This window comes from Athene noctua, chromosome 5 (assembly GCF_965140245.1).
Source record: "Athene noctua chromosome 5, bAthNoc1.hap1.1, whole genome shotgun sequence".
Lineage (NCBI taxonomy): Eukaryota > Metazoa > Chordata > Aves > Strigiformes > Strigidae > Athene > Athene noctua.
The window spans coordinates 24,448,927-24,466,357 of record NC_134041.1 but is presented as its reverse complement, the minus strand read 5'-3'; the positions used below and the strand labels follow the sequence as shown (position 1 = coordinate 24,466,357).

Genomic DNA, 17,431 nt, shown 5'->3' with positions numbered 1-17,431 from the left:
GGTTCTACACACGCATAAAGAGTAAAACAATTTCTCAAAGGTATCTTACAAAAAACAGTCTTCAGAAGCTTATGTATAAAGGTTACCAAAGGCAACAGGGTTTTTAACACTATTTTCAGCTTATAAAAATAGACACCATGCATTCTGAAAATATCCTTTCTTCACAGAACACAGTTGTACTGGTGATCATCTCAATCACTGCTTCTGATCACTTCCCCATATCATGGGAATCTCACTCTTCAATAAATTGATTGTAGATGGGCCAAGAATTACAGGTTGCTTCTTAGAACATGCTCTGCATTTATTCACTGTCAAACAGGTCTATCTTTTAGAAAGATTTTTTTAAACTGCTCTGCATTACTTAAAAAAAACTTGGGTTTATTTCTCAGTTTGGAAAAAAAAAGTATGTAAAAATAAGTATTGTTCACAACTTTCTTCCTCCAGTGTTTTGGGCGTTTTTCTTTGCAGTCCTCGTTGTCTAACACTGTCATCAAAGCCTAAGTGTTTAACCAGGGGGCTGTTAACTGGATTGTCACATGTTTTTTTCTAAAGCAGTCAGGTTTTTTTGGAATAAAATTCAAGCCACAGCCGCCTTTTAATACCAACAATTGTAATATTTCTGTGCTCTAACAGTAACTCTCTTCTATTTGAATGAATTATAAAAACTGTTTGTGTATTTTTTCTCCATTCTTCCTAGCATAGACACTGATGTCTCAAAATTACACACTACAACATTTACAATGCTGTAGTACTATTTTCATCAGCTTCTCTCATTTTCTTGATGGAATATGAGAAGTGTAGTTGTAACCGAAAGTATTATTTACATGTCAAAAAAAAAAAAGGCAAAAATCTGAAGAGTCAAGATTCCAAGAAAACCCACATTGATTCAGCTCAAAAAAAAAAGTAGCTAGAAGATGTAGACGATTTACCAAAACACGGAGGAAAAGCAACTCAACAAAACTGAGCCAGATCCACCCCTCCTCTGTGGCTGTATGTTGCAGGCATTCTTGCTCAGGCATTAGACACTGTCTAATAATAATTAACATTGCTGCTATGTGAAACATCACTGGCACTCACTGAGATTAAAAACCTTTAGGCAGGATTAGTTGCAGGTTCTCTCCAGATTGAGGCAAATGCTTTTTTATGGGTCACGCTGACTTGTTTTAAGATCACAGGAAAGGACAATTAGATGTAGTGTTATCATAGATGTAGTTTCTGTAATTATTTACTAGTATAAAGCTCTGGTCTTCATGAAGCAAAAAAACCAAACAATCAAAAAAACCCCAAATAAACCCTAAAATAACAAAAAGAAACCAAACAAGCAGCCTAACTTCACAAACCTCTTAAAAGAAAAACCTGAGAATCAAGAAAATTCTTGTTGAAGTAGGTGGCATATTGGTATGCTAAGTAAAATGAATACTTTCAGAACAGTTTCTGTGAAATCACACTAACAAATTAGGTGATTAAAAACACCTGGGTCATTTAATGATAAATGCCTTCATTAATGCTTACTTACAATTAAAAAAATCAAATTTAAAGATGTATTTGTTGTAATTACACAAAGATGAATACTTGCAAAGAAAATTATACATATCGTTTCAAATACAAATTATTTATAATTGTATTTGACACACAATAGCTCAAAACTTAGACTGTTTTCAGTCCATTAAAGAAACTGGCAAAAATCTATCCTTCAGTTGGTTTCAGATTTGACCCAAAATTTCTAAGATTTAAGGAACATTCTCCCACATATAACTATTGTTGGTGAAGAGGGAAAAAAAAAAAAAAAAGATACAACTGCATTGCAAAACCTCGAGTCACATTTAAATGCTGTTTTACCCTGCTTAATACCTGGTGGATGTGTCCTGTGTGTAAAGTTCCGTGCAGTGCACAGCAGTGCAGAAAGGGCTCAAACAGCTACCAGGGCCAGTAGAAGTCACAAACTCTTTCAGGTTCCCCTTAAGAGATCCTGGCTATTTGCATAGTCTTTGAGGCAGGACAGCAGTAGTCAGCTGTAAATACTAAAAGTATGAGCTCATTCATGTTTCTTCATCCACATGTAAGGGGAAAAAAAAAAATACGGACATGCATATGAGGGTGTACTAAGTACCCCCTCAACATGATCAGAGAAATTGCCCTGCCATTCAAATTATCTTTTTTCAATACAGATAGACAATCAAACTACCACTCCTATTATGTTTACAAGGCAGATACACGCAAGTCCTTTTGTACTGACACTAATGACCTGCGTAGTTACATGGCAATAGGTAGATGTGAACCTCTGGGGCCAAAGCCCTGCCTTAAAATAACATCAGTTTTCTAATTCTGAAATGTTGTTCAACTAATCAAGCAGTATCTCCAAAAGAAAAAATGTAAAAATAGAGATGTATTTCTCAGATTGTAGTATTAGTCCAGTATTAATCCCAGTTGGAGCCACAGGAAATTTCAGAGACAGATGAGCCTTCAAGAAGAGTGCCTATCCCAGCTAGGTAACTATGGACACACGGCATCCTGGGCAAGCCTCCACTTCACAGCTGTTGTGCTTCTACCCTGAGAAATGAACAGTAACTGCACAGGCTCTGTCAGACAGCAGCTCTGCAACCACACATCCTAGGAAAACTCCCACATGACCTCCAATTAAAAGCGGCAGGATTTTTCTTTGAATGACCCCCAAGTCAAATGCCAAGTGCCACTGCCCTGCTAGCGACCACAGCTGCATCAGACCAGTCAGCACTGGAAGCTCTGCTCATCTTACCTTTTCTAATCACAGCTTCTTTGTGAAAGTTCTGCGGATCTGTTCCTTGCCGTTTCAAGAAAGATCACATGAAATAAAATGGCATCACAAAGATGAAAAGGAATTAAAGTGTCCCTGGATCCAAACCCAAGACCCTGCAAGATACTAACTCCCAATGGTAACTTCCGATGGGTGTCTTGGTTTAAGTAATTTTCATAGATCGTGGTCAGCCATTAATATTGTGCTATCCATTACACTGCTAGCTCTAGTGCAGAATACAGACCAAATTAAACCCCACAGCCAGAAAGGACTGTTTTACTGAAAAAATAAAAGCAAAATCCTCAAATTACTGCACTTGTCAGAGATTGGCATGGGCCAGTCTTTGCACAAGCTGCAACAAAATGTTCACCATCTTCATTGTACTAAGATGGCTGTCTCCACTTTCAGGTCAGATTGTTTCTCAAAATACCTGGATTTTGCCTGTGAACAAACCACCCTTTCACTCTATTTCCCAACAATGTCAGCAGAGGAGCTCTGAAGGAACAACTGGAAATCAGTAATCCATTCTCCCTGACAACACTGGCCTTGCAGCCTCTCTGCCCAAGAACGTACTCATTTCAGAAATTCATAGGCTGAACATTAAAAACAAATGAGGCCAGAAGCAACTCCTAACAGCAAATAAGGGAAATTACAGTTGTCCTCATTACTTTGACAGGATCCATGCAATCCCCTGATAGACTGCAAACAGTTCTAACAATCTACTAGCCATGACAGTTCTTAAATGGCCAAAAGTTTTTCTCCTCCCATGTTAAAGGAGACCTTGGTATTTTAGTTTTACACTGCAATGGAATGAACTTGTTGAAACTTAAGCTTTGTTTCAAGCTCAGATTTAAAATCAGGTAACAAAAACATAGGCAGACAGTACCTGAACAACCTCAGTATTAAAAGATTTCAAATATTAAGGATCACAGTGTCAAAAGAAAAACAATTCAGAAAACAGTAAGGGCAGGGAGGAAGAAAAAAAATGGGAGTTGGTTTATTTTTGCTTCTTTGAGTACTATGGAATGAAGCGTATTGTTAGAAATTCAATCACTGTTTTGTTTTCTCCTGGAGGTTTAAAAATATCCTAACATTTAAATATCATGCCTATATAACCTGCATCACACAGAAGCAAAAAAGGCACAAATACCAATTGCTTTCTACCTTCAGGGCACTTCATGATCATGAATGAGTCACACTTCACGTTCTTCCTATATTTGGGCTGCTGCGTTTCTTTGTTAGCTACATCTTCTTTATAATGTATGTATTACATAAAATCCTTATTCATACAAAGTGTCACTTAGTCTGAAAGTGAAACCTGGAGGAACCCAAACACTCTTGAAGTGGCAATGAACATGCAGGGAAAAGGTGACACCCAATACAAAGGAATTAATTGAGAGTTTATTCCAGATGGTTCTCCTCACTTAGTATACAAGTCATCAGAATAATCTATCAAATAGACCTGGACTTTAATGATATTATTTTTTTCTATAATGCATTTTGGTTTTTGCTTCTAACAACCTGTTTAAAAAAAAAAATCTGCCAGATGAAATGTTCAGCACAAACTGCAATCCTTACTATTTGTAGAAAATATGACTTAAAAAAGGACACTATCAGGTAATTCTTATTTTAAATGTTTACACTTATAAAAATGCTTTGGAAGCTTGAAACTGAAATCCTTTGTAATAATTTTCTTCTTTCTACCTCCCTCTTCCCATCTTAAATGCCTTTATTAGCCCAGGATTATGATAAATGACACAAGTGAAGCTGCTGATTAAAACCATTAAAAGACCACAAATGTATAAACTGTGTTTTAAAAAAAAAAAAAAAAGTGGAAGCTTACATGGATTTTTCCCAAACAAATAAAATGCATAGATGGCTACGGTACTCATCCATCAACCTTTACAGTGTCCGCTTGAGGTAGCCTTTCTAAAAAATTACTAAACAAGCCCCAGCATCATCTAAATCTTTGCATCAAATCCACTATCTCCTTCAAAGTCCACTCTTGATTTAACACAAGTGGTGATCAACAACATAATACATTTTCAAAGCTTTTGAGAAAAACAGCAGGTACAGCGGACATAAGTGTTAGTTCTATAATCTGCAGCCCTCGATGTACACTGTATGCACATAAATATCTCCACTATAATACACATTCGAGATCCATCCCTAAGAGCCATACTATTATGTAAAGCACAGCCATGCTAACTTCAGGATACAAACCATAATTCCACATCTACAAAAGGAAAGTAGAATTAGTGGCAGTTTATTGCCTCATACAAATTTAACCAACATGGCAACCATGCCAAAGGAATTAAAACATTTTCAGGACATATGTACAGACTGTACATTTCAGAAACATCTGAACAATAAAAATGCAAGAACAATCTCCGCATTACGAGTTAAACTAAACAAATGGTTTGAAACCGTCAATGCATTGAATGGGTTTACAAAGGCACTTCCCTACCCAAAATAGGAAATGACAATCTGCAGCCTAGAGGGAGGTTGGAGAAGAGTGCTCATCAACTACTGCACAATCTCAACTTTAAGAAAAAATAAGCAGGATTTAATCAAACATTTATAGGATTCAATGTGATCCACTTCTGAAAGAGTTCACACAGTCTCATCTTTGTTTTTATGTTGCTTTTCTTGGCTCTCTCGTTCCGTACTTTGGCTCCTTCGACGATCGTGTTTGTCCGAATGGTCCTTGCTATCACTGTGATCATGTTTGTGGGAACGTTCTTTGCTTCTGCTACGCTTTCTAGATTTTTCTTTGCTGGGACTCTGGTCTCGTCTTCTGGACTTCTCAACACTATCTGTTCTTCCTCTGCTTCTGCTTCTACTTCGTTTATTTGACTTCTCTTTACTTTCATTTTTATGTTTACTTGATTTCTCTTTGCTCCTGCTTCTGCTGCGCTTACCTGTGTTCTTACTTCGGCTCCTACTCCTATGCTTTCTTTCCCGGCTTCGACTTCTACTATGTTTTCTCTCTTTTTTTGGATCCCTCTTGTCATCCCGGTGTTTCTTATCATCCTTGTCATCCTTGTGTCTTCTCTCTTCTAAATCACCCTTACTTTTCCTTTCTTTTGATCTTTCTCTAGATCGATCTTTTTCCCTCTCACTACCTCTTTCCTTATCATAATCTCTCTCTTTTTTCCGGCTACGTTCGTTTTCTTTCTCTCGCTCCCTATCCCTGTCTCGTCTATCTCCTTTCCTGTCACGACTTCGACTACGGCTTCTGTATCTGTCCCTGCTTCTGCTTCGCCTCCGTTCTAGTGTGCGATCAGTACTTCTCGATCTCCGCCTTTCTTTTTCTCTCTCCTTAGCTTCACGTTCTAATCTCTGACGTTCTCTTTCTCTTTCTAGTTCTCTATCAAAACTAGAAGATCCATGGCCTTCCCGATGATGACTTCTGCTTCTGGATCTCCTGGGAGACCTCCTGGGACTGAGGGATCGTCTTGGAGACCTTTTAAAATAAGATATTGAATATTAAACACAACCTTTTAAAGTTTACTTTCCAATTTATGCTTTATGTACACAGTCTATATTTAATCTTAAATACCAATTATCATCTGATTATTTTAATCCATTACCATCCATGAACTGTTTTGCCTGTTGCCTTAAAACCTATCACAGCAAAAAGACAAGTAGGTCAATATTGAACTTTTAACGTAAATTTTCAAAATAACATGTATATGACCTTGAACGTCTACGTTCTGCATGCCGGTCTACTTCTTCCATTCCCTCCTTGCCATCTTTCTTTATTTTTCTAGGTCTGCTTTTAATTTGCTGGTCAATGGTTTTCTGGACTGGCACAGGAATTCTTGGAAACAACGTGGAAAACCATTCAAGCTTAGTGAGGAAGGAACGAAGCATCTCCCCGATGGTCATAACGCAACCCCCACCTGCCTTCACATCCAGGTCCTACAAAATACAAGCAAAAAAATATCCTGATGGTCAAAAACATTCATTACTGATTTTAAAAAAAAAAAAAAAAAATGCTGCTACATTACTGCCCTCTTGAAGTCTCATGATTATGAAAGTTTACTTGTCTCATATTCTAATACATTTCCTTAGAAAAATTCAAACTCTGCACCCTTTGGATCTGGCAGTATGTTACAGATAGGGAATGGGACTTAATATATATGCATGCAGGCACATACTAATCCTGCAGCCATCTGGACGGTAAGGGACTGCTGATGAAGAGATTAACGCAAAATCCCCTTACACAGTTTGGTTATATGGTATGATCTTGTATTTTATTTAAATGCCACAAAGTTGAGAAGTCCTCTCAAACTACATTTAATACTCCATTTTGTGGATGTACAACTGTGTGCCATCATACCCAACCCTGTGGCCTAAATCATTTAAGAACTACATCATTGCCTAGCTAAAAATGATCACAGAAAAACCTCTAGTACAAAATGGCATCCTAACAGAATTGGAAGCAATAGCAAACCAACTGCCATGAAGCAGTGAGGTTTCTAATTTAGAAATATGTAAAAAAATAAATAAATGAACAAATAATTGGAAACGCATAATCCATGATGACCATTGTCTCTGAAAAGGGTCATTACCGCATGAAGGCCTTCTTGCTATGCCCTCTCACAGCTCAGGACATGTTAGTCAGCTATTGTCAGTCCCAAACCTATAGTGCAAGCACACAAGGAAAGTGAGATTTGTTATCTAAACAGGAAGAGAAAATCTAAATGTAAAACTGCTTGCACTCACACACATTTAAGTGTTCAGATATACAGTTTTTCCAAATATAATCGCTGCAGAGATCTAAAGAAGAAAAAAAGGAGTTAAACGTAGCACCTGTAGAGTACGTACAGTTAAACAAAATAAACATAAGAAGCATTTTGTAAAGTAACTCTGTATCCTCAGAAGTTTTTCACAGCAGCATGACAAAAGATGAACTGCTTCCATGTATTTAAGAACTGGAGAAAAAAAAATCCTGTAGGTTTAAATAATTCCATATATATAAAGTTGCTTCATCCTAATGAGCTTGCCCACGACTGGTAAGAAACTAGAGACAAACAGCCCCAAGCACTTTTTCCTACATACACAAAGCTACTGGAAGCAGCTGGGAAAGAAACACTACTTCCAAAAATATATACTGGGAGAATTTAAACAACAACAAACAAATATACGTTGATAACCAGTATCTGCAAGAACTAAAATGTATAAACTAAAAAAAGATCCTTTGAATAATGAACCAGTTAAGACCTGCACAATGAACCGCACTTGTGATCGCTTTATTGTCCTGGCAATCAAGTTGTTTGTGAGACCCTGAAAATGAAGCCACCCCAATCCTCCTAATTACAAAGCAACATTGCAGAGTTCATGTTAACTAGCACCACCTGGGGGAGAAGGAGGATATCACAGCAATGCAATCAAAATCTAAATTTGATTTTTGTTACAAATGTACAATAACACAGGTTTACCTGAAGTAACAGCTGTTTCCTTTGCACAGTGTTTTTGATACTTAGCATGAAAGAAGCTGTTTAAAATAAATACACTGCATTGCAGTCAGATACAGGTATAAATAACACTACTTTTTAATACAAGTATTTGGACATCATTTGCAACTACAACATTTGAAATTTCTTGAATAGATGCCTACTATCACACTGAAGAAGGCAAGTGATCCTTCCTGTTGCATTCTTAAATCTAGGATGTAATTTAAATCCTGTCCAATAAATACAAATTGCAACAGTACGTAGCAGACTGTATATTTGACTTCATAGACTGGGAAACCTCACCCATCAGCTTCTACTCTGTATTCTCCTATCTGACTGCGTAATAATGCACCCTCTTTACTGAACTTCATCAATTAGCACTCATGGGAGTTTTCTCTGCCCCGTTAGCAAAGACATTAAGGTTACTAGAAATAACACCACCTTATGCAGTTTGTTTCTCCTCTGAAGAAATCCCGGGTTTAGTTATTCCAGGACACAAATAATAACCACAGATTTCTAATATTTTTCAAGGTGACTATTGCTTTCTACTATATAATTCACACTCTTCTGTGTGGGCACCAATTCCCCCTATCTCAGTAATAAATGTAAGATACAAATATAGCACTTTCAGGACTTACTACACTTTGCTTAAAAATATTTTTTTCTAAAAACTGCACAGAAGCCACACTCACACAGCCTGCTGTCTGCATTCTGGTTTAATAAACCCATTTCACATGGCTTTCTAATGTTCGACACTAACATCCTAACAAATGGAAAGTTAAGTCTTTGAAATCTAAGAAATATTACCTGGATGGCAGCTCAGACCTGCTTCCTGCACTAATTAATGAAATTAGAAGAACATAACATTGCAACATTCAAACTACAGAAATCCTTATCAAACAATGTTTAAACCTAAAGTAGTAACATGAAAAGAAACAAAAGAAAACAAATTATTACCCTCGCCGACATACCTCTTCATCATCAAGAAAGGATTCAAACCAGTCCCATAGATCTGTAGGTGGTTGTGTGTACCTTTAAGTACAAAAAAAGAGTAAACTTTTAATACAGCTTTCTGTATATTACATTAATCATTAATTGCTTATATTGATACTTACCTAATATACATAAATCCAAGAGCCCTAATATATGGAGAGTCTGTGTGAGTTATAAGGCCCATCACTTGCTTACGAGTGAGTTTCAGTGTAAATAACTTGTAGAGCAGACAAAAGGCAGTAGATACAATTCCTCCAGTTCCAACACCACGCACCTTTCAGAAAAAAAAGTTAGGTGACAACACAGCAAGTAAAAAAGACATTAGCCCAAATCTAAAAAAGACACAGGATAAAATCTAAATCTACCAACAGAGCTATGTGGAAAAAGTAGCACTACTTGCACCCACAGCTCTGGAAGCAAGGGGGAATATATCAACTCATTGTAATAAATACTTCTGCATCCAAGGACTGAGCCAACACATAAGCATTTTTTAGCTAAGCTTGAGAAATTTATTTACCAGACAGAAAAATTTAAGAAGGCACGTACTTCTACTTACCCCTCCACACATCCCTGTCTGGCCTGCTGTTTTTCTGCTCCCCTTTTCCCATGGTTCAACGTGTGTAACCTGAAGGGGAGGCGGAAGAAAGAAAACAGATGACAACTACAATCTCCATAATGTTTAGCTGCCTGTACAACCCTAACTTAAACAATGGATATCCTAAATCAATCTTAAATATTGTCTTCTCCTACCAAATTCAAGATCAAGTCTGCTATGTCATTAAGGCAAAGCATCTGGCTTTAATTACCACATTAAGAAATTACAGCCGAAATCATCAATCAAGTTAAAAAAACCCCTAACCCAATCCAAAAAACCAAACCACCAAAGCAAGCATCCACAATTATTTTATACTCCAGGTACTTTCAAGTACTTTATGACCGAACCCCATCATTACTATCTGCTATGGTGACTAAACAATTACCTGTATTTAAACTGCCTCTTAACAAGTTTAGTGACACCTGCTGATGACAGCTACAGAATTCAAAATCTACAGTCTCATATTCACAAATCTCATTTATGCAGTGAGCTTAGCCAGGTATTTGTTTTGAGTATCACCTACAATTATGAAAAAACAAAGATGTCTACGAAGTGTAGTAGTTTAATCTAAAAAGCCAGTGTTTTTTCTTGTAGGCTTCAGTGGTGTTCTTAGACAACATGGTTCCTAAGCATGAGTAAAGCTTGCCTAATTCAAATCTTTTGAGATGCATTTAGAGATAAATGCACAAACATAGTTAACCAACACCATTCCTTAAATTTGACAGTAAGAGTCACAAACAAGTTTAGACATAAAACTGCCTAAGCTACATTTGAAATTGTCAAGTTCAGAGAATTGACTTCATCTGGCTCAATAAACAAGCGTATTTCCTAAACATGTCAACTTAAAAAAATAAATAAAAACAAGACAAAAAAGATACAATGGTGTTACACTAGATTGGGGATAAGAGTTGTACTGTAGTTCAAATTAAAATTATTGAACAATACATGAAACAAAACTAATTATGTGCACAATCACATGATATCAGAGATATACTAACAGCTGAAGTTACTGAACTGTGGGGTTTGGGTTTTTTTACAGTTGCTATCTTATCCAAAGAGGAAACATGAGAGATGCCAATACCATAGAATTCAAAAATCTACTATGACTTCCTGTATTATCAGCATCACATGAGAAGTTAACAAACACTACGTAAATAATACTGCGCATCCTTCTGATTTAGTTTTGCCTCTCACAGGAAATGAAAAGTATTTTTTAGTCAAAAGATCAAGTATAAGACTATCACAATGGAAGTCTTCCATTTTTGTTAATTACAGCTACACTTATTGGGCACAATCAATATAAACCTGCTGGTTTTGACCGACATAATTAAAAAACCTGAAGGCCTGAAAACTATACAAATGTAGAAAAGAGTATTTAAAGTTTTGATCCTACAAAGGCTGCTGCATGTGGTTAACTTGCTGGGAGTATACAGATTAAATCAAGTCGAGGACATACACATAGTACTAAGGTCAGGGATAAAGAAAGGGCAGTCACCCACTCTGCAGATATAGAATTGAAACAGGAGACCAGAACTACAAGTTACTTAATTTAAATATCTAAACAAGAAACCATATCTTCAAAGATGGTCCCTATCACTAGCTGCATGTGTGATTTAAGATCTTCCCTGAGAATCCATCCCCCAGCATTCTCAACTTTTTTTAATGAGCCACTTATTTTGGTTCCAAAGCAAAGACAAATACACTCAAAAATACACCTGGTGGATACATTAAAAAAAAAAAAATCAATTAATATTTCTCTTAAAACATGAAAAGAATTCAAACCTTCTGAGTATCACTGAAGTACCTTAACCATCAGGTTATCTCCTCCTCACATCTATTACTCATGAGTAAGTAAGGGGCTGAGCTTTCTTTCTTTAGCATGTAGTTGTGAGGCAAAATAACTGTCAATTTCAGTAAACAAACTTTATTTACATTGGATTAATAAGCAGATATTTAATGGTATGTCAAAATTCTTCCCCAATTTAAGATTAAACCACTTATGGAATTAAACACTGAGACAAGCAGTTTGACCTACTGCAGTTGAGCTCTACCAATACTAAGAAGATAAATCACATCAAATAATTTTTACTAGATCTGAAAGTGTCCACATAATAAATATCAAGCTCTCAAATTTTCTGAAAAGACGTTTTTTCATAAATTTTTCAGATCATCACTTGCAAAAATGTTGCTGCTTTCCATTCTGATAGTCAGAATGAATTATTTTCTATCTCATATGCAGCAAGTGGTTAATTAACTGAAGAGAAGCTTTATCTACAATCTATGTTACTCACAGTATTGGGAGAACTAAGTAGTCCGCTACAAATGACAGAAAGCAAGCAGAGAAGTACTGTCATTAATAGGAAAAGCAGTAGCACTGTCTTCATGAGCAACTGCAAACAATGCGAAATATCTCAAAATACTTCCGTGGAGCTACTTTTCACAATTACAGTCCCCCAAGTAACTTAACTTGCCCGACTTGGCCCGGTAGCAAGACCAAAAGGCTATTTTTTTTTTTTAAATTTCAAAGTATATTTTAACCTACTAATTGACACAGTAACATTTCAAAGTAGAATTAATTCAGCTGAGAAAAATATCTCAATAACCACCAAAATACAGCTGACTGAAAACTGCAGCCTGAATTATCTAAGCGTTGCTCTCATTATCAGAACAAAGAATGTGGCTGTGTTGATGAGCATTAATTATGCATACCTCTACCTGGGAGACTGGCTTGATGGAAGCCTCGCTGCAAAACTGATTCAATCCTGCTAACAAAACAAGAACTGAGATATGGGTGCACTGATACAGTTACCTCCCCAGCACATCCTACCTAACACCAAAAGAAGCACTAAAATGAACTAGTTTTTGATTGGGCGTGGAGAGGGGGATCCTAACCTCTAACTGAGGAAGAAGGCCACATGCAAACTCCTGTTGAAACCACCTACAGTCACCACCAGACCTTCTGCGCAGTTACACGGCATGTCGGCAACTCCTAGGCTGCGGGGAGTGCTTCTTTCTAGAAATGGCAAACAGCTCGGGTCCCCTCCCCACTCTCTACGATTGAGAGAGCCGTTCTTAGACGGCCATTTCATCCCCACTGCCCTGGCTCACGCTGCCCACTTCAAAACTAACTTAAACTCTGTAATTCCAAATCTAGCGCGAAACCCGCTTCTTTTGTAAGAGAGAGAAGGCAGTACCTGGGATTCCCCCAATTAAGTGATAAAAGAGATTTGCTCCCATCCCTTACCGCAAGATAAGGGACAGGAAGACAAGAGGAAGAATCCGCAGGCCGCAATCAAAGCCTTCCCCCTTCAGCCACCCCAGCCACAGGGAGGGTCGGGACAGGCGCCGGCACAGCCCCGAGGAGTCCGCGGCGCCCAGGGCGCGGCCCGCAGGCTCACCTTGAAGTAGATCTCGTCCACCACTTCATGATAAGTCTTGAGCTCATAGAGCTGCACCTTGAAGTAGGGCGACGAGAGAATATTGGTGAGGATCATGGGGTTCAGGTTCATGGTCTTCTCGTTCCCCCACAGCGGCAGCACGTTGCCCTGCTTGCCTGAGGCCGCCGGCTTGGGAGCTCCGCTCTGCAGCTGCTGCTGGGCCGGCGGGACGGCGCCAGGCTGGTGCTGGGCCGCCTGCTGCCCCTGGCAGTTCCCGGCACCGACAGCGGGGCTGTTGTTGGCCATGGCGGCTCGGGGCCTGCGAGGCGGACGAGCGGCCGCGCCACACCAGAGCGCGGGCTGCCGGGCCGGGCGCTGCCTCCGCCAACTGCTGACAAGATGGCGGACCCCGCGGAAGTGACAGCGGCGCCTTCCGGGGCCGAGCCGACCAATCGCCGCGGGGGAGCGCGGCGGCGCGCGGCGGGGGCGAAGGGGAAGAGGCCGAGGCGCCCTCTCGCCCCCGGGCTCGGCTCCTTCCCGCGGCCCGCCCGCATCGGTCCACCTCCTCCTCCTGCTCCTGACAGCCGGCCGCCTCGCAGAGCAGGGCGGCGAGAGTCGCCCTTGCCGCACCTCTCGCTGCTGAGCCGCCGGGAGTCGCGTTAACCCTCGCCCGAGGCTCTCCTCAGCCGCGGGGCTGCCCCGAGGCGGGCGGTGCCTGACGGCCTAGCAGCGGGCCCTCCAGGTGGGGCGATGCCGGCCCGGGAAAGCGGGGGAGCCCGCGGTGTGCCGGCGGACGGCTGCCGTCACCGCTACACCAAATACTCAGCCGGTGACTTGACAGACTCGGAAATTGGTCCCATCGGCCACCCTTGTCGCTGGTGATGAGGCCTGTGTTTCAGCACAGCAGGAGCAGGGGTGAGGCCCAGGCGCCTGCCTCTGCCTTCGCATTAACGGAGAAGCTGAGAAATAGCGACAGAGTTGCTCAGGGTGGAGGAATCTGGGGTGGAGAAGTGTTTATTGATGGCTGAACGGGCAGGTACATCAAGGCCTGATCACCTGAAACATGCTCGGTATGAGGCTGACTCCTCTAGCCAGGACGTGGCCGTGGCTGAGCAGCTTCTCATAATCTTGTTAAACACCAAGAAAACAGTAACTGCTCCCTGCTGCTAAATTCAAGCTGAACGCCTTTTTCTGCCATTAGTAATACTATATATATAGGCTCGGAGCAATCAGAATTAAATTAATGCATTTTAAAATAGCCAGATGCATTTTAAAATATAACATTAACTGGAGGAGTTTCAATAAGGCCAAATGCTGGGGGCTGCACTTGGGCCACAACAACCCCCAGCAGCGCTACAGGCTTGGGGAGGAGTGGCTGGAGAGCTGCCAGTCAGAGAGGGACCTGGGGGTGCTGATTGACAGCTGGCTGAACAGGAGCCAGCAGTGTGCCCAGGGGGCCAAGAAGGCCAATGGCATCCTGGCTTGTGTCAGCAATAGCGTGGCCAGCAGGGACAGGGAAGGGATCTTACCCCTGTAGTGGCACTGGTGAGGCCGCACCTCGATTCCTGTGTTCAGTTTTGGGCCCCTCACTACAAAAAGGACATTGAATGACTGGAGCGTGTCCAGAGAAGGGCAACGAAACTGGTGCAGGGTCTGGAGCACAGGTCGTATGAGGAGCGGCTGAGGGAACTGGGGGTGTTTAGTCTGGAGAAGAGGAGGCTGAGGGGAGACCTCATCGCCCTCTACAGCTACCTGAAAGGAGGGTGCAGAGAGCTGGGGATGAGTCTCTTTAACCAAGTAACAAGTGATAAGACAAGATGTAATGGCCACAAGTTGCGCCAGGGAAGGTTTATACTAGATATTAGGAAGCATTTCTTTACAGAAGGGGTTGTTAGGCGTTGGAATGGGCTGCCCAGGGAGGTGGTGGACTCCCCACTCCTGGAGGTGTTTAAGAGTTGGGTTGACATAGCGCTGAGGGATATGGTGGAGTTGGGAACTGTCAATGTTAGGTTAACGGTTGGACTGGATGATCTTCAAGGTCTTTTCCAACCTAGATGATTCTGTGATTTAAGGAAGTAACAGTCTACATTTAAATGCTAACAGCAAACAGAGAAAAATGCAATCCTTCTGTTTTGCTGAAACATATCTGATTGATGAATTGAACTTGAATTTTTCCATTACATTTAACTCATTATTCAATGTTTTCTAACAGGTTTTGAATTACATGCTTTTTTGCAAAAGAAAAAAAAAATAGTTATGTACTTTAGTGTCAAGCTTTAACCTGAAGCACAGAAGGGAGACTGAATACGTGATTTAGAAGAATTGCCAAGAGATTCTAAACATCAAATGACTACAGAAAAAAACCTGAAAGTCCACCAAAAGTACTGCAAACTGGGAAGAGTGGGACAAAATACATTGTTGTATACATGGGAAGGGCTCCACATTGCTCAGCGTGGCAGAAAATATACATGGAGAAGTTGATAGGGAAGCATCCATGGAAATAGCATCTCTACATGTGTGCTACTTAAAACTAATTTAGATTTAGAATTTTAAAACAAGGAGGTAAATACTGCTGAAGGCAACATTAGAATATCTTCACTCATCATTACACACTGAAAACCTGAGAAACAATAATTCATCTTCGTTACTCTGGTACTATAGCAGAAAGGCACTGTTATCCAGGCGGACAGTTAACGGTTTCTATAAACTGCCAGTTTTGCTATCTAGGCTCTTCACTCCCCTTTTCTAAGAATAACTTCACCAGCCTTCTTTTGGCCTCCTCTTCCCATCTCAGCTAATTTCTAAAGACATCCACAAAACCTTAATTACTTATCACAGGACTCCACCACCTTGATGCAGTAAATATCCATTTAACCATTTCATATGAAATTAAAGAACTAATCACAATTATTTCTAGGTGTCCTTATAGCAGTAAAGCAATCTTGTTCTGAAGACAGTTAGCTAGAGTAGTAAATTTTCTTTGATGCGGAGTGGTTTTTTTGTTGTTGCTGAGGGTACCCCTGGCTCTTTGAGCACTTCCTTAATTTGTCTTGTATAGTTCAAGACAGCCTGTGTTTCTGTTCTAACTTATATTACCGAAATTGTGGTCTCATGCATTTATCTTTTTCTGTTGAAATATTTAGTCTGTATGTGCCAAACGTGTTTTCCCTCTGTATAAGATAACATTTTTGTACTTCTTACACAGTCCCTCTTTGGTGGTGATGCAGAAACCTTTAGATAATTATAAAAAAGTAAGACTATGGCCATCTGTACATAAGAGCCTAGCCTCACTTCTCACTCACAGAGATTAATTCTGAATTTTCTCTGTTAGTTGAAGCTGAGTCACTAAACATCCTCTGAATCTGTTTTGAGAGAAATGGTTGTTAGCTCTTGAATTACAGATTGAGCAGTATTGCTGCATGTATTTTTCCTGTCGAATACCAGTGTGGACTAGTGTCTTCTGTCAGTAGTGCATTAGATTTATTTTACGGTCACATTTAATTATATGCACTGCAACTTTAAAGGGAAAGTACACAAATTGCATACAGTTGTCTTTCTCATCCCAGTTACTGATGGATAAAATGAGTTTCAGCAGCTTTGGATTTCTTGATTCATTACTTCCTACTGTGAGATGCTTTTATTCCAGTATAGTCATAAAATTTCTTGCTCTCTGTATGGTATAAAAGTAACAAGCCTCTCTAAAAATAACCTGCTTAATTTGTGGGCACATTGAACAGAATACAACTTGAATATTGTTTGAAATTACAGATGATAATGTGAAAAATAAATTTCAACAGAAGTTTCTGAGCTTGGGCCTCCTTTGAGCAGGAGGTGCACTAGATAACCTCCAAAGGTCCCCTCCAACATAAATTATTCTGTGGTTCCTTGAGACTATTATGTAGATGTACCACTGCATAATGAAAAAACCCAAAAACTTTAGACAGACAAATCAAAGGATTTTTTTTTTCTGTGAGAGAATAATACAAAAAATATTTTATGTAATGGGGTGAAACAAATTCACTCAACAGTCAGAATCCAATATAACTGTTAAACAGGTATTCTTTCACTGGCAGTGTTGCGGTCACCCTGGGGATTCTCCACTATCAGGGCTCCCAAGAATTAGCAAGGGACATCAGTTTACATACACATATATCATACATATTCATTAGGTTTCCTAGAAAGGGGTGTTTTATGACAATGAGTTCCCAGAATTCATTTGCGTAATCCAAGC

General features: G+C 39.8%; 1 protein-coding gene across 1 annotated transcript; it reads right to left on the bottom strand.

Annotated features, from left to right (window-relative positions):
• Nucleotides 1-4,156: 4,156 nt before the first annotated feature.
• Nucleotides 4,157-13,600, bottom strand: PRPF38B (pre-mRNA processing factor 38B). Its single transcript, XM_074906719.1, has 6 exons — nt 13,222-13,600; nt 9,785-9,853; nt 9,351-9,502; nt 9,207-9,267; nt 6,474-6,697; nt 4,157-6,239 (listed from the first exon to the last, which is right to left on the bottom strand). The coding sequence occupies exons 1-6, from the start codon at nt 13,504-13,506 to the stop codon at nt 5,387-5,389; spliced, it is 1,644 nt and encodes a 547-aa protein (XP_074762820.1). The 5' UTR covers nt 13,507-13,600; the 3' UTR covers nt 4,157-5,386.
• Between the last annotated feature and the right edge of the window lie 3,831 nt (nt 13,601-17,431).